The 17855-nt window shown below is 46.4% G+C and overlaps 1 protein-coding gene and 1 pseudogene across 2 annotated transcripts; one reads left to right on the top strand and one right to left on the bottom strand.

Annotated features, from left to right (window-relative positions):
- The first annotated feature begins 5185 nt into the window (after positions 1-5185).
- Positions 5186-16803, top strand: DKC1 (dyskerin pseudouridine synthase 1). Its single transcript, XM_081042378.1, has 15 exons — positions 5186-5417; positions 6207-6274; positions 6710-6796; positions 8601-8692; positions 8908-9092; positions 9651-9715; positions 10077-10203; positions 10447-10577; positions 11013-11156; positions 12637-12757; positions 13216-13334; positions 13994-14097; positions 14622-14667; positions 15476-15604; positions 16006-16803. Exons 1-15 carry the CDS (start codon positions 5402-5404, stop codon positions 16069-16071), a joined length of 1500 nt encoding a protein of 499 aa, XP_080898504.1. The 5' UTR covers positions 5186-5401; the 3' UTR covers positions 16072-16803.
- On the bottom strand, positions 8148-8303 carry LOC308494654 (small ribosomal subunit protein eS27-like; annotated as a pseudogene). The gene has a single exon. The product of its transcript is annotated as a small ribosomal subunit protein eS27-like (transcript).
- Positions 16804-17855: the final 1052 nt, after the last annotated feature.

The following is a 17855-nucleotide window of genomic DNA, read 5'->3' as shown; positions in this document are numbered from 1 at the left end:
TATGTGTAAAATGTAAAACTCTAAAACTTTTAGAAGACAACATAGGAGAAAATATTTGATACCTAGGACCTGGTGATGAGTTCTTAGACATGGCTCCAAAAACACAAGCCATAAAAGAAAAAAATTGATAAATTGGACTTCATCAAAATTAAAACTTTTGCTCTACAAAATATCTTGTTAGAAGTATAGAAAGACAAGCTACAGGCTGGGAGAAAATGTTTGCAAGCCACATATCTGCCAAAGGACTCATATCAAAAATATATAAAGAACTCTCAAAACTCATTAGTAAAAAACCCAAACACTATTAATCTAATTAGAAAATAGATAACCTACATGGAGAGTCATTTTGTTGAAGAGGATATAGAGACAGCAAATAAGCATATGGAAAAATGTTCAATATCATTAGCCATTAGGACAATGTATATTAAAACCACAATGAGATACCAGTACATACTTATCAGAATGGCTAAGATTAAAAAAAAAATAGCAGAATCCTCACATCGATTTCATGACTCATGGAAGGAAGGAATCATGGCAGAAAGGCCCAAGTGGAAACCCCTGGAGCTCCACCTTCCTACCAAAGTGTAAGTCAAAAGAAATATCACATACTTAGGGGAGAATGTCAAAAATTAGTTTCATTATCAAAGACTTGAAAAAGGCAGGGAAGGAAATTCCTATCACATCCCCATTTAATTCACCAGTTTGGTCTGCACAGCAGTTAGTTAGGTCTTGGTGAATATGGCAGTTTTGAACCAGGGCTCCAAAGTTCTTTGACACTCCTCGTGGAGAGGTGAGGTTGATGCTCCTTCCACTTGAACCTGGGTAGGCTTGTGACTGCTTCAACCATACAATACAGCAGAAATGATGCTATGAGACTTCCAAGGCCAAGTCACAAAAGGTTATGCAGTTTTATGCTTTCTCTGCCCTAACACTTGCTTTTGGAACCCTGAGACACCGAGTACAGAGTCTGACAACTCTGAGGCGGCCATGCTATAAGAAAGTCCAAGCCACATGGAGAGGCCATGTGTAGAAGGTGCCCCAATCCAGTGAAACCTGGTCTGCCAGCTGAATTCTCAGCACAACTGCAACCTGTCAGCATAACAAAATACTTATTTAATGATACCAAGTTTTGGGATGGTTTGTTATTCCATGGATAGATGATGCTGAGGAATTCAAAGAGGATACAGTGGGAATGTCTTCTCTCTGCTCCATAATGTCTGATGGCTCGGCTGAGATGACTCAAGGGCTGAGGGTGACTGGAGGGCTGGAGTCTATAATAGTCTGGAAGCTTCCTCACTCACATGCTTGTTGCCTGTGCTAGGACGCCTATTCTGGCTATTTCATATGAGTGGAATCATACAATATTTGTCCCTGTGTCTCTGGCTTATTTAATTTAGCATGATTTTTTCGAGGTTCCTCCATGATGTAGCATGTATCAGTACATTTTTTCTTTTAATGGCTGAGTAATATTCCATTGCATCAATAGACCACATTTTGTTTCTCCATTCAACTGTAGATGAAGATATGGGTTGTTTCTACCTTTTGGCTACTGTGACTCATGCTGCTAAGAACATTCCTGTACAAGTCCCCGACATCATGTGTGAGTCCCTGTTTTCAAATCTTTTGGGGTATATACACCTAGGAGTGGAATCACGGAGCCATATGGAAACTCTGTTTAACATTCTGAGGAACTGCCAGACTGTTTTTCCCAGCAGCTGCACCACTGATGGTGGTATGCTGCTACTCGTGCCTGACTTTAAGATTTGGTTGGTCATGGGCCGGCCCGGTGGCTCAGGCGGTTGCAGCTCCAAGCTCCTAACTCCGAAGGCTGCCGGTTCGATTCCCACATGGGCCAGTGGACTCTCAAACACAAGGTTGCCAGTTCAATAACTCAAGTCCCGCAGGGATGGTGGGCAGCGCCCCCTGCAACTAGCAACGGCAACTGGACCTGGAGCTGAGCTGAGTCCTCCACAACTAAGATTGAAAGGACAACAACTTGACTTGGAAAAAAGGCCTGGAAGTACACACTGTTCCCCCATAAAATCCTGTACCTCTTCAATTAAAAAAAATCTTTGAAAAAAAGATTTGGTTGGTCAAACAATGCCTAGTTTATGATGTGCAGCTCAGATCATAAGACCACTTGTATTAGATGGTTAATCAGGAACAAAAGAAGTCAGGAACTTTTCTTCCCAGCAAATTGGTGTGTGTGTGTGTGTGTGTGTGTGTGTGTGTGTGTGTGTGTGTGTGTCTTAGCTTTATTTTTATCCCAATTCCAGAGGCCCGAGCTGTGATTTTCTAATCAAGTCATGGGAAAGGCTCTGTGTAGCATCTTAACAGGGAATGCCACGTTCAGAAAGGCCCACCAAAATCATTGTGTTTCTTTCTTAGTGACAGTAGGTTTGAGGTATAGCAAATTGCTTCTCTCTTCAGAGTGACCATCTCAATATGCCTCAGCCTACTGGATACCTAGATGTGTTGGGTTCTTGAATTTTCCTGTGACCTATCTCTCATCCTGTGGTGAAATATTTGCTACTTCTTAGCATCAGGCCCAATCAACAAGTCATTAATGAAGCAGACCTGCATGATGTCTTGGGGCACAGTAAGATGATAAGGTCAGTCCCTGGGGACTTAATTATGTTAATGTACCAGAGAATTGAAGGGTCAGTGCTGGAGGGGGGGGGCTCCTTTTGACCTTTCTTTGTATACTTGTCTTCAGTCCTTGAGTCAGGAAGCCCCTGTGGGAATTCTTCTATCTGCCTATTGTGTTTATTCCAATTCTGCAATCAGGAACTGGGGAAAGAGCCACAGGGGTGCCCACAGCAAAATAGACATAGATTAAGACTCCATTTCTGACTAGTGGACTACAGTGGTATTCTATGTCCCCAGGAGAAAGTGGAAGGAAGCCCTCTCAGGGGATGTCATTAGGGGTGTGGCAGTGGGATGCACATAAAAATTCCATTCCAATATTCCAACCTCCCTGAGAACTGGGATTGGAGACAACAAGGGATGGAAGGTGTGGGGCACAAGGATAATTGGCATTCCATTGCACAGTAACTGACCAGATGATTTTATTACAAAATCTCCAAGAAAGGCAGGATCAGCCTCATCAGACAGTGTGGGGGGGGGAGCTTCTTCTGCTGGTAAGGGAAGGTCCATAGGGTTTCTGGGTTTAGAAGACATAGATTCATTCAACAAATTTTTACTGAGCATTTTCTAGGAGCTGGATATATAGCGGTGAACAGAATAGACAAAACTTTCCTGGCTTCATAAGGCTAATATTCTAGTGAAGAGATAAATAATAAGCCAGGTACACTTAAGGAAGAGAGAAGAATGTTCTTGGAGTAGCCCTGAATAGCCAAAAGGCAGTGTGGTGTGTTAGTTTCCTAGGGCTACCATAACAAATTACCTCAAGATGGGTGGCTTTAAACAACAGAAATTTGTTTTTTCACAATTCTGAAGGCTGGAAGTCTGAAACAACTCCAATCTCTTCTTCCATCTTCACATGGTCTTTGTCTCTTCTGTGTGTCCTTTTCCTTCTTTTCTAAGAACACTTGTCTAAGAACAAGTGTCTAAGAACACTTTTCTAAGAACACTTGTATTTGAGGTCCACCTGGGTAATCCAGGACAATTTCATCTTGAGATACTTAATTACATCTACAAAAAACCCTTTCTCCAAATAAGGTCACATTCATAGGGTCCAGGAGATAGGACATATCTTTTGGGGGGACCACTTTTCACCCCACTACACAAGGGAAGCAGAGGAAAGACATGGGCTGAAGGGCTTTGACCAGTGGAGAGACATGGCCTGACTTACAGTTTAATGGCTCTTTCCAGCTGCTGTGTTGAGAAGACACTATAGTTGGAAAGTGTAGAAGCAGAGGGAACTGCAGGAAGCTACTGAAAAAAATCTAGGAGAACCATAATGATGGCATGGGCTACAGTTGACAGCAGTGAAGGTTGTGAAAAACAATCAGGTTCTGCATCTCTTTTGAAAGCAAAGCTGACAGGCTTAGCTAACAGATCTGTTGAGTGTTAGAAAAACGTAAAGCCCATAGAACCATCAGTGAATACCTCAAACTTATTCAGCCAAACATGTATCAGTGAAGTAATATAAAATAATGGGGCAAGTAGTGAACTACTCATGGGTTGGTTGATTCTGGGGACTTTGGTTATCTATAAAAAGTCAATTTAGATCTTTATTATTATTACCTTGGCATACACCAAAATAAATTCCCGATAGATGAAAAGCTACATGAGAAAAAACTAGTCATCAGTCTTTTCTTTTTTTTGCCACAGTAAAATGAAAGTGAAAAATTTCTATTCTTTGGATGGTGGAGGAGGAATGGAAGAAAAGCAATACCTGTCCTCTTTGTTCAGCAGCAACTCATTAGAAAAGATACTGACAAAAGATTCTATTTACAATCACAATAAAGAATCGAATAACTAGGGATCAATCAAGTCCACAGAGGTTAGGTTAACAACCCCCCACTTGAGACAGAAGAGCGAGAAGAGAGAAGAGCAAAGACAGAAGGGAAGAGGGCTTGAAACAGAAGCTGCTACTTCCTGGCTGTCCAATTCCGCAGACATTAGTGGCCTGTGACTATAGAGCACTTGACAGGGACACCCGTCCGTGGAGTTCAAACAGAAGTGTGCTGTAAATGTAAAACATACCTAAAAGACTTGGTACAAAAAAAAAAAGTAAAATATCCCATTCGTAATGTTGTGTATTGCTTATATGTTGAAATGATATTTCGGATCACAGGGTTAAATAAAATTCGTTATTAAAATAAATTTATTTTCCCCGTGCGGCTGCTGGAAAATTTAAAAGTTCACCAGTGGCTCGCACTCTATTCCTATTGGCCAGCGCTGCTCTAGCTGGATGGCAATTGCAAGCAGCAAAGGGCTTTCAACCTCACAGTGGCTTAACGTCTTTATATTTCAATTGGGACTGATCAGACAACAACCTTAAAGGGTTGGTGAGAGGAAGCAACGAGTTACAGTTAACAGCGTACTCAGCCAGGTGCCCACGTGCCCACACCCGGGTTAAATCCAGTAAAGGTAAGTAAACAGCGGCCGGAGCCACGCCCACAGACTATGGGCCGCGAAGGCGGGCTAAGTTTGGGATCCCAGCCGGGGCTGCCAAGGGAGGGATCCAGGCCCAAAGCACTAGCGCACGCTCATGCGCAGGCGCGTCGTCACTGGGGCCGAATCAGCCAGATTGTGGAGGCGTTCCGCGCGCGCCTCAGGTCCGGCCCCTTTCTCCTGACCCCGCCGCACGTCGCGGCACGCACGGGGCGGTGCAGAGGTGGGCGGGTCCTAGCGGCGCGGCCTGAAGGCGGCGGGAGTCTGTAATCCCTCTCTTGGCGGTGGCCCACGCGGCTCGCACGCTGTGTGGGGCAACATGGCGGACATGGAAGGTAGGGGACGTTCTCTCGTGTTTGGTAGGGCTGGGTATCTCCGGCCGGGGCCAGCTCTGCTTGCTCGGAGGGCCGGGGGAGGTGGACGGCGTTGGGGCCCGAGCTCTGCAGGTTCCAGCCGCTGGATTGGCCCGGTCGCCGCCGGGCTTCCTGCCGGCCTTGCTCCTTGGCTTAGGCTCTGCGGGTGAGGGCAAAAAAGCGGGAGGTCCTCGTGATGAGGTGGCGCCGCGAGGCCCGGGCTTTCCGCTGACGGCACAGCCCCTTTAGGGCCCGGGTCGCCATGGAAAGGCGTTGGCCGTGCGGGGGACCCTGCGATGGCAGGAGACCTAGCAGTACCTGTGCCGCTGGCAGCTCAGATGCCACGGTCTGCGCCACATGTTGAGGAAAGGAAAGGGTGGTTGGAACTGGCGTGGAAGAAAAGGGGCCCAGGGGCTCCAGCGTGGGCGTAGGTCCAACAGGCAAGAAAGTTCAGGAGGTCATAAACTCGCGCGGACAGTCAAGCGATCACTTATGGAACTTTCCGGCCTCGCAGGCCGATCGCTTCTGCGGCGTGTTTAAGCCCCGCCACGGCCACGTGGTGAACCGATCGGAAGCTGACATGTGCGACTGCTTGCAGTCAGTTACTGAGCCATGCAACCCACGTATTTGGCCTTACAGTTTGTTTTCCCCAGTAATTCTAGGGAATTACATCCATTTAATACCTGCCCTGGTTTCAGTCTCTATTTTAAACTTTGTTGTCTTTATTTGTGGGGATAACTCCCAAATTGGGATTTGTCTGTTTGTTTTTAGTACTTATTTTGCCGAAGAAGCATAAGAAGAAAAAAGGGCTGAAGTCATTACCAGAAGAAGATGTAGCAGTGAGTAGGAATATGTTTTACTTTGTTTTGATTTAAAAAGACCACTTAGATAACAAACTACAGAAAACTTTTTAAAGGTTTTGAAGAAATTTGGTGGTTGGTGGTTGTGTAGTTTCCCAGCCAACCTAAGCCTCTCCAATCGGGTAGTTTCCTAAATGGTCTTGGCCTCACCAACCCCTTTCCCTGCAATTTTCTCTTATCCCACCTGCAGACCCGCTATCTCTCTTTCTCTTTAAATAGCTTTATCCATCTTGGGGGCACTTAATTTAACCTTCTGACAGCCTGGCTCATTTCTGCTCTTTCCCTTGGAGGTCTCAGTGAAGAGGCGTAGACTACCTTGTTTTCTATTGAAAGGGCATAGACTTCTGTGGTAGTAATGGAATTGTTCAAAATCAGGTGGGACGTCTAATTGGGTATGTTTCTGTCCCATGGAAGGAAATACAACACGTTGAAGAATTTCTTATCAAACCTGAATCCAAAGTGGCTCAGCTGGACACATCTCAGTGGCCCCTGTTGCTAAAGGTATGTGGTTAAGATTGTACATCACGTGAGTGCTTAATACTGGCATTCTTTGCTAAGGAAATGCCCGGTGATACGGTCTAAAGCAATGTTCCTCAAGGTGTCTGAGATGAAGGACCAAGTTAGTATTTTTATTTCCAATGCACCCAACACTGTCACAGAATACATTTAAAATGTTGAAACGACTGCTCTCAGAGTTTATAAACAATTAGTTCTTCAGTTCCTCTGCTTGACGCCACCTTACAGACTTGTGCCAATTTGTGGGCCGTGCTTGAAGTAGGACTGCTTTAGTGCTTGAGAAGCATGGGCTTTGAAGCCAGACCAATTGGGGTCAGGCAGTGTGTGAACTTGGGCCAATCATTTAACCTCTTTGAGGCTGTTTGCACATAATATCTTTTAGTAAGACATGCTGAGGGTTGTGGGAGGTAATCCATGAAATGTGTTTAGCCAGTGTCTGGTGTGTAACGTGTCTTCTAGAAATTATTGACTGTTGTGTTGGCCTGTAAATAGAGTAGTAATGATTTGAATTACAGGTTTCACAAATGATTTAATGAGCACCAGCTCTGAGTTTAGGAGAAAAGGTTAAAGGGAGAAAAAGTTACTGAGAACACCCCTTGACCAAGTATTTTAATAAAACGTGTATATAATGGCAAAAGAATGAGATTTGCTTACGTAATTGAACACAGTTGAGTTTCTGCTTGACCAGATGTGTCTTCCATTTCGATAGCATCTGCTTTTCTGTTGTAGGCCCTGGGAATATGTCGATGAACCTGGTAGGCAAAGTCCCTATTGTCATGGAACTTAGAATGTAGGGGTGGGTAGGAGATAGTTTAAAAAATAACTGCTCTTTGTGTAAAGAATGATTGCTATTTGTGGTAAGTACCATGACAAAATGAAATTGGGTGATATGAAAAATGGGCTTCAGTTGAGGGGAGCTCCTTCAGACCAGTGGTTGAGCCTCAGAAAGGAGGAGAGTAAAAAGGAGCAGACATGAGAAAAGCAGAGCTAGGAGCTTCTGGAGCAGGAACAAGCTAATTATGTTTGAGAGACATTGTCTTCAATTGCCAGTCTTCAATTAGGCTATCTTTTGTGCCTGAGAAAATCAAAGCTAGTCCATATTTTATTCATAAAACTGCACAGTGAAGCCCAATCTGCTCTGTGATACCCCAAGAAGTCTCTATTAGGTTGGTGCAAAAGTAATTGTGGTTTTTGCAATTGTTTTTAACCTTTTAAACTGCAATTATTTCTGCACCAACCTAATAGAAGAGTGATCAGATTTGCCTTATTCATCCATCCATGCATCCATCCAGAATGTGTTTATTGGGATGGTTCCTCATCCTGATTCAGGGTGCTTTTAGTGCTGCTGCCTTCTGAAGCAGCATCCTTCTGTAAGCCTTGCTTTTCCTCCTGTAGGCTCACAGAAGACAGTGGAGCAGCCAGTACACAAAACTAGCGTTTAGACATGGCTAAGGACAGTGATGTTATAGCCTCTTGGGCATTTCACAGCCATGAAGGGGAGTTGGGGTTCTGCCCCGGGCGCTATTTCTTGCCTTCCTCTTCTCTTCTGGAGAGGGATGTTCTCATGGGGGGGTGGACAGGAAGAAATTTGTCTTTTTCTTACTCGGGTGAATTTTCCAGTATGTAAGCAGGTTTAGTCTGTCACAGCAGATAATGAACATATAGGAGCAACATCCGAGTTTGTGTACAGTAACAGTAACCATGTCACGATTGGTGGTAGTGCTAACTCTGGTTTTACATATATTAATGGCTTAGTAAGTTTATTTTGTGTTGTATTGTTGCTTTCTAGAACTTTGATAAGCTAAATGTAAGGACGACACACTATACACCTCTTCCTTGTGGTTCAAGTCCTCTGAAGAGGGAGATTGGAGATTATATCAGGTAAGTGTTGGGAAGCAAGCACTGTTCAAACTTGAGTTCTGTTCGCAATAACCCGTTCACATCAGTTATTCAAGGAGATAGCGGTATCGTAGAATGGCATTGCCCTAAACCTCATAGAACCTGTACGCATGGTCAACTCTTAATTTTTACTCTTCAAATTTAGTTTTGATTAGAGGATCGGAGCTGATGGCCCAGTAATTTCTTTTCCATTCTAGGACAGGTTTCATTAATCTTGACAAGCCCTCCAACCCCTCTTCCCATGAGGTGGTAGCCTGGATCCGACGGATACTTCGGGTGGAGAAGACGGGACACAGTGGTACTCTAGACCCCAAGGTGACTGGCTGTTTAATCGTGTGCATAGAACGAGCCACTCGCTTGGTAAAATCACAGCAAAGTGCAGGTACGTGGAAGAGGTGGCTAACTTGAGACTGGAAGGCTTTGTGCATTTCCTTTCCCTTCTACTTACGTGTTGGCTCTTGGAAATTATTTCTTCCATAGTAAAAAGACCCTAAGCAGGGCTACTCTTGCTTTCTGTGCACCTTCTGTCCTCTGCCGGACCCTGGTTTGCCTTTCTTGGAGTTCCAGGTACTGTGTGCACACTGAGGCAGACCTGCATCCGACCCGCTGTTATTTTATCACTCCAGGCTCCTGAACTCTGCTGCCACTTCGGCCTGAAGTGCCTTTCCCTCATTTTCATCAGGGAATATTCTCCTACTTGACCTTGCGAAGTTTTTTCCAGGCAGGTTCTACACTGGGTACTCCCAACTGTCCCTGTGAGCACATTGAAGCTTGAACCCTGATGAGAGAAAGTGTCTTTATTGCTTTCCCATGTCTGTACCATGCAATCTTAAGAAGGTCAAATTGCCTGCTTTTCCTGCTGCACAAAATGGGATACGAGTATATAAAAATACAGAAAACTCAGTGGCCGCACCTGACTACTCTTTTGTCATTTTTTCAGGCAAAGAGTATGTGGGAATTGTCCGGCTACACAATGCTATTGAAGGGGGGACTCAACTTTTTAGGGTAAGTCTGTAATTGTAGGGAGGGCATCCTTTGGCAACGTGGATCTCTGAGCCCCTAGACATCTGGAGAAAGGTCAACTTTCCTGGCTGGTGTCTCTTGTGCCCCTTTCAGTGGGCTGCCTTAACTAGCCTGGACAGGTGACTACAAATGGCAGGGGAACTTCCGGCCATGTCCCTTCTGAGGAGAGGGTTCTGATCAGCACTGAGCCATCCATGTGTGGTTGAAGAAAAGCAAAAGGCATTTTAGATCAAGAAACCTGTGCATTTCAGTTGTGTCCGTAAAACTCCCAAAATGTGCCCTTTGATCTTATTTGAGAGTCCATGCAATGAGAGTCTTTATTTTGGTTTGTGCTTATTCTCAGGCCCTAGAAACTCTGACAGGCGCCTTATTCCAGCGACCCCCACTTATTGCTGCAGTAAAGAGGCAACTCCGAGTGCGGACCATCTATGAGAGCAAAATGATTGAGTACGATCCTGAAAGAAGATTAGGTGGGTTATTAGGCCTACGAGGAATTGCATTAACATAGACCATGGGGTAGGAATGCTTCCTTGAAAACTGCTCTGTTGGTAAAAGTCGATGCCCTTAGTATATGGTGCAGTTGTGGCCTGTGTCTGTCGTCTCTAGTCTCACTGGCTCAGGTCTGGGTTTCTCAATTGGTGATGTGTTTATTTTGGAAAATATTTACTACTTTTGTGTGTGTGTGTGTGTGTGTGTGTATATGTGTGTCTTAGGAATCTTTTGGGTGAGTTGTGAGGCCGGCACTTACATTCGGACGCTGTGTGTGCACCTTGGTTTATTATTGGGAGTTGGCGGTCAGATGCAGGAACTTCGGAGAATTCGTTCTGGAGTCATGAGCGAAAAGGTACACACCATGGCGGGACAAGAAGTTTTAGAGCTGGTACTTAATATGGTCTACCCCTGGGTACAACTCCATCTGCTTCACATGCTGGGAAAGGCAGTTTCCAAAGTGTTGAGTTCAGTTCAGGGCAGCAACCCCTGTTCTGTTAATTAAACTTTGGGACATTGAAACAGGCTAGGGAAGATAATTGGATAGAAAGCATTACTCTATTCATTTACTTCCCAGCCTACAAAAATGCTTGCTCAGATTTAAATATATGACCAATTAATTATAATCAGCAGTTAAAGATGTCCAGAGAGGAGTGATTCTAAAGTGACTGAAGACCAATGAGCTTAGACTTGGCAGACAAGACTAAATTCATTCAGTGTTCGGAATTTGGGGGTCCATTGGGCTATTTGAACAATGACACTGTTATTTTCATACATCGCTGCTTTTCAGGACCACATGGTGACAATGCATGATGTGCTTGATGCCCAGTGGCTGTACGACAACCACAAGGATGAGAGTTACCTGCGGCGAGTTGTGTACCCTTTGGAAAAGCTGTTGACATCTCATAAACGGCTGGTGATGAAAGACAGTGCAGTGAGTTCTGGGCTTTGAGTCCATGTTTGGACAGAATGTGACTCCAAACATGACATGTGGTCCATGTTCTGAAAACTTTTCTCCTCGAGATGAAACATGATTTTGTGAACTTATTTTCCTTGGGGTTTCTTTTCCTTTTTTGGTTTCGTAGATTGGATTCTGGACTTGTTTTCCCCCTTTTTTTGGTTAATAGTGGAAGCATTTATGATTAACTTTTTTAATTAGATCAATACCAAATACTAAATACAAGTAAAAGTTTAATGCTAGGTCTAATTGCATTTCAAAATAAGGCAAATTAATTAAATATTTTCCTAGAGTCTATAAAACAAACATCACTGGGCCTTTCAAACCTTTTTTCTTAGCATATTTACTAAATAACATTGGGAGTAGTCCTCTTAATGATGCAAGTAAATATGCAATTAATTATGTCAATTTGGGTTTCCTCTTCAGTAGTGATTTAAGGATGAGTTTCTTTCCAAGTAGTCCAGAATTTTGTAAATAGCCTCTTTTATGTTTGGTACATTTTTTTATATGTTTGATGTATCTTTTATATGTTACATGTGGTTCATAGTAAAAGGCAAAGAATAAAGAGGTATACTGAAGCATGCCACTATGACAATAGCCACACGAAACAGAAATATAATTGTCATATACCTTCCTTATGCTGGGGTCAAAGTGGTAGCTTCTGGGTGATTTTTTATTTTTTAATTAAAAAATGTTTCTATTAAAGTTTATTGGGGTGACAGTTGTTAGTAAAGTTACACAGATTTCAGGTGTACAATTCTGTATTACATCATCTATCACATTGTGTGTTCACCACCCGGAGTCAGTTCTCTTTCCATCACCATATGTTGGCACTTCTGGGTGAATTTGAGGGGGTGGGGTTGGAATACAGTCAGCAGAAGAGATCTAGGTGAGTGAAGACAAGATGGGACAAGGCAGGTGGATGCGTTGAGTGTCCTTGAACTCTGGGAGAGGTGGCCTTAACTTGTACCTATTGGCCTATAGGTTATGCCAAAATGTATTTGTATTGGTTCAGCTGGCCTTGTAATCTGGCTTGTGAGTTACTTTGGGAACCTGCTATTACCCAGATCTCCCAATAAATCTAATCAGTCTCTAGTTCTGTCCAAGTTTTTCCCTAACGTAAGGCATAGAGAACAGCTAAGGAAAATTAAGTCTGGGTTTGGGTTGAAAATGAAACGACCTTTCAGTCACACAGATGTACAAGGAGTAGCTGTGTGAAGGCCTCTAACATTTCTAAGCCAGTGTGTGTAAAGTGCCTAGTGCACAGTGCATGGCTGCTGTCACTCGAAGTCCCTTCATGTGCCAATTGCAGCCAATGGCTGTCAGTGCTGTTGGCACCATTTCACAGGTGGAGAGATGCTCGCAGGTCCCCTCCTCCTTGTCCACCTTTGCTCTGATGTGGGTGTGGGGTGGAGGGCAGTGCCTCGGGCTCTCATGGGTGGTGCCATCCCTGTAGGTGAATGCAATCTGCTATGGGGCGAAGATCATGCTTCCGGGTGTTCTCCGATACGAGGACGGCATTGAAGTTAATCAGGAGATTGTAGTCATCACCACCAAAGGGGAAGCAATCTGCATAGGTAAGAGGGGAACGCGCCCCTGGTCCTTCTGTACCCTCAAAGCTAGGCTCATGAAGAGCAGGTCCCCGTGTCCTGCCCCCTCGCTCTCAGCTACTTGCTGTATAGCCAAGCACCTGAAGGGGTCGTCACAGTGAAGGGCCATGTCAGAAGGGACAGGCGAGGGAGCGGTCAGTGGGGGTTCCCCTTGTGCCACAGGCTGCTGTTAGAGGCCATGTCTCAGCAGCTTGGCTGTCCAGTGAAGAGAGGGAATCAATGAGTGGGAATGTATGTCTGGTAATCGATGAAGGGCCTTAGCCCACCCCATCTGTATAGCCACATGCACACCCTCAGAAGAGGGCACCTCAGTTGAGGTGGCAGACCTGGGGATTTGAAGAAGTTGCAGAAATGATAGAATTTGGGCTTACGGGTTATCAAGTCTTTCCCCTAAAATCATTCTTTTCTCGCTCCGACACCTGCAGCAATTGCATTAATGACCACAGCAGTGATCTCTACCTGCGACCATGGCATAGTAGCCAAGATTAAGAGAGTGATCATGGAGAGAGACACTTACCCTCGGAAGTGGGGCTTAGGTCCCAAGGTAAGCGGGACTGGGGGTGTGCTGTCAGGTTGTTTAGTTTAGTATTTCGAATACTTGGGCAGTGCTTGGTGTGTCCCCACCGCCACAGCCTCGCCTTGTGCTGGGCTCTGGGGGAGGGGACGGTGATTAGAAGTGTGCCTGTCTCCGAGCCTGGAGGGGTCAGTCTCATGGGAGGAAGCTGATAGGCATCACACATTGACAACAGACTGGTGGCTTGTAGCCCAGTTGAGGGCTTATCAAGGAGTGCAGAGGTGCCTGGCACCTTGAGAGCCCGCAGTGAGGGGTTCTTCCTGGTTGGGGGTTCTGGGTAAGAGGCTTGCACTTGAGCCATGCCAGTGTGAAGGACGTAACATTAGATACTGATGAGGTGAAGAGGGGGGGGAGGCCCAGGGCACTGGACTAGCATGTGCAAAGGCCCTGTGCCACACGTGGCACTGCACAGGCTCTCGCTAGGACATAAGCTTCGTGACCTTGAACTTGAACAGTCCATGTTGGCTTCTATTGGAGAGAGTGGGTGAGTTTGGACTGCTCTGTAGAGGAGTGAGGCCCAGCTAACAATACACAAGGGAGGAACATCATTGGAGCCAGCTGCATGCAGTCATAATACCTGCTTTATGTGTTGACACCGTCCTGATGTTGAAACCCTGATGGTCCACCAGGCAAGTCAGAAGAGGTTGATGATCAAGCAGGGCCTTCTGGATAAGCACGGCAAGCCCACGGACAGTACACCTGCCACCTGGACGCAGGAGTATGTCGACTACAGGTGAGGCCAGGGTGTTTTAGTGACCCAGGGCAGGTAGACTGCCTTTGGATGCAGTCACTACCGGTGAGGACGCCAGCTGCAGTGCGGATAGGAGGGTGTGGAGCTCACGGGTAGATGGAGCACGCTGGCCACCTGGACAAGTCCATCAAATACAAATGAGGATAGGAAGTTGTGGGGGGGGACAGAATTAGTTTGGGGGGAACTGGCTAAATGGGGTCCAAGAGAACCCATGTGGCATTCCATGAGGCCTGAGGGCTGTAGGGTAGCAGCAGGTTGCTTTACCTTGACTGCCCTGGCCAGGTAGGGGCGTGGGCCTGCCCAGCAGACAGTTATCCCTTTCTAGTCTGGCTTGTGGGACTCTAGAGGGAGTCAGTCTGCTACAGTAAGTGGTGAGTTCTTCTGTCCAACGTCACTATTTTGATGGTGGCTTCAGACTTGCCAGATATCACTAGTTGATGCCAGTGCAGCAGTTCTCCAGGGAAAGCTGCTCAGTGAATCTGACCAGTGGCTTCTCCTCCTTTCAGTGATGTGAAGAAAGAGGTGCTGCCCGAAACTGTAAAAGCTGAAAAGGTGAGTGGCATGCTGGGATCCGTTTGGATTGTGCTTCTCTTGCTGACTGGTGACGGCAGTCTGGCCATGGATCCTGGCTCAGTCTGCCAGGGCTTCCCGTCCCCGTGGGAGCACGGTGCCCACGGAGCTGTGTTCCCAGGCTGCTCACTGGGGCTCCACAGGTGCCAGGTCACATGCCCTACTGGGTTTGCTGCAGGGTGGGGGTGGGCTCTGGAATCAAACTGGCACCACTGAAACAGTGGGGGTGCGTGTTAGCTGGCTCCCAAGTGGTGGCACAGGTGTATTGAAATTGGAGGCTGTGACACTTGGAGCTGTATGAGACTCAGCAGGGAGCAAAATCCCCAGAGGCCGGCAGCCGCCTCTAGATTGCATGAGGTCAGTGTTTCCAAAGTCTGAGAATGACGTGTGCGGCACTGAGCGACCTACATTGAGCTGTCTGGGAAGAGCTTTTCCTGCCTTCCTCGCCACCTCTGAGAACTTGTGGCAGTGCCCCGAGGGGGAGCATGGCATCCAACTTTGTACACTAGTGAGGTTGACCTCCACAGAAATAGCTTGCCTGGGGCCATTCTGTCCCCGAGCTCCATGCTGCAGCTTTGGTGCTCCTGCCATGCCCATGGCTTCCTGGTCTTTGTGGACGAGACTGCCTTCAAATCCTTGGCGAATCTTAGGACATGTGGGGTTCATAATTAGAAAACTTCCTACTGGACTCAGCATCTTTTCTGGTACCCAACCCCCGCCACCTTTTGACTTAGCCTTTCTCCTCCGTTCTTGCTCAAAATCTAATATTGATCGCTTGTCTCTACCTTAGCGGCGGCGACAGAGTGAAAGTGACGAGACCTCTCCAGCGTCTCCACAGTTGATCAAGAAGGGAAAGAAGAAGAAGAAGGACAAGAAGGCCAGAGCTGCTGAGGAGAGTGCGGACGAGCCAGGAGACGGGGTATGTAGATACATTCAGAGTCCTTGGGCCTGCCTGGTCCTCGGAGGGGCAGGGATTGCCCAGGTGGCACCGGCTTCCTGGAGTGCCTTTGCCCCACTGCCCCCATGGGATGGACAGAGGCAGGCCCGGGGCTTTGATGGTGACAGCATATAGGACTCTGTTGATGGTGGGTGGGGAGGACGTGTAGCTTGGGACTCGGGATGCTCCTGTTTGTGAAAGTGGGCCCCTGGGACACCACGCGCAAGCTCAGCACTTCGTTATGTGCAAAACTGATTTAAGCCAGAATAGCCTTACAGGTCCTGAAAAGGCTTACTGGCCGTGCAGAACTTCCCTGATTTCCTTTTGGATAGTGGGATGGTTCTGTTAACATACTCTGTGAGCTTTCTTTCTCTTTCTCACAGGACAGTGACACCACCAAGAAGAAGAAGAAGAAGAAGAAAATAAAAGTGGAGGTGCTTTCTGGGTAGTGGAGAGCACTTTAAGCACTGTATGCAGCTGGGAGGAGAAATGACGGCCTTACTCAAAAAAGAGTTTCTTTTGTTGTTGAGGGAATGGAACATAGGGCCAGAACAGGTGGAGAGTTATGGCACACTGTAGCTGCTAGCCAAGACCTCAGTGATATTAACTGCTGTGCTCATCCCATCCTGTCCTGTTTTAAGGATATGGGTGCAGGAGGCACATTTGACACCGCCCACTCTCCTGCTTGGGAGTCCGGAAGCCCTGCCTTCAGACGCAGCTCTGCCCAGTAACCATGTGCAGCTGTTTCCTGATGGCTGTTTTAACATCATTGTCCTTTACTCATTTGCTTCTGCCACCCCCCCCCCATTTAAAAGTTTGCAAAACTTGCATAGTGAAATGGTGTAGAGTAAAAGAATATAGCTGAACCATGTTCACTGGGCGGATAAATCTGCAGTCCCGAGGGCAGTGGTCTGTTCTGGTGTCCATCTCCCTTCCACGTAAAGGCCTGCCAAGGACTCAAGGTCTTCTGTCTCAGCCATTTCCGGGCCCTCTGCCCTAGCAGTCGCTGGTGCACTTAGAGCTTGGGTATAGCCTCCGCACCTAAATCCATCTGGCTACTTGTGACAAGCTTGTGTTCTCTTGTTTCAACCCTCATTTACTTTCAAAGGATACGATCACTCATTGCTAGGAAGAGCTGGTTGTAATTTTTACTTATTAAAGTTTACTTATGTTTTTAAAGTATTCCTGTTGGGTCTTCTAATTGTTGATCTCAAACCAGTAGAACAAAAAATATAATTTGATTAGCAATCTAGGGACCTTTATGTCATTTGAAATTTGATGCTTTTCCTTTATATTTGGTTTCCTTTCTGGTTCTGTGTCTTGCAACATACACCTTAGGGCATGTCATCTGACACGGGATCAAAGACTGAATCTTCATTGAAGATGCTGACTAGGTAACGAGTATTCATCACAAATTGAGGAATGACAGGAGAAAGGTGTAACTTATGTCGCCGGCCTGGCAGGAGGCGTCACTGTCAGGAAGGGGGAAGCATGTGAGAGCTAGATCTTGACAGGCTTTAAGTGTCTGTAGACATAGCTGGGCTCACGCTCAGTGGCGAGGGCCCACTGAAGCCCTGCTCATGGCCAGGTGAGTGGCCAGAAATGGGGTGGTGGTAGACGTGTGGGAATCCAAAGGCTGTGGTGAGGTCTAGGATTACCCAAAACCAAGAATAGGAGCAGCAGCTTGGGGAGTCGCTGGGTGCCGTGAGGAGAGGCCTCTGCAGGTGTGCAGAGTGTACCCCAGGACCCACTTGGCCCAGAGGCTGAGATTCCCCTACATGCTAAATGTGGCCAGAATGTAAGCCTCCGGCAAGATTTAGCAGGAAGCTACATGCCTGCCTAATGGTTCCTGGCCAGGACAAGAACTGCAGGTAGACACCAGTCTTGGGACCTGGAGTTGGGGGCGGGGTTGGGTTTTTCCCCCGACGGTACAGGGGTTTGTAATCCTAGCAGCTGCATTTTAGCTCTTGGGGGCTAATGTGAAAGACAGTTTAATCTGAGCAGCCAGTCGCGGGTGCTCTGAAAACTATCTTGAGAATAAAGAAAGCTAAAAGGAGTGACTGACACCAAATTGTGCCCTGCCCAGCACGCGCACCTTCCCCCCCCCCCCACAAGAGAGGTTGGGTTATTCTAGACCGTTAAGATGGTTACTGGCTTGAGGGAACCATCTGGTGTGGATGCCGTCCTCCAGGAGCTGAAATAAAGCAGGTGATATTTCCCTTTCCAGAGGCTT

The sequence above is a fragment of the Rhinolophus hipposideros genome (genome assembly GCF_964194185.1).
Source record: "Rhinolophus hipposideros genome assembly, chromosome: X".
NCBI lineage: Eukaryota > Metazoa > Chordata > Mammalia > Chiroptera > Rhinolophidae > Rhinolophus > Rhinolophus hipposideros.
This window is presented reverse-complemented; position numbering and strand designations above follow the sequence as displayed.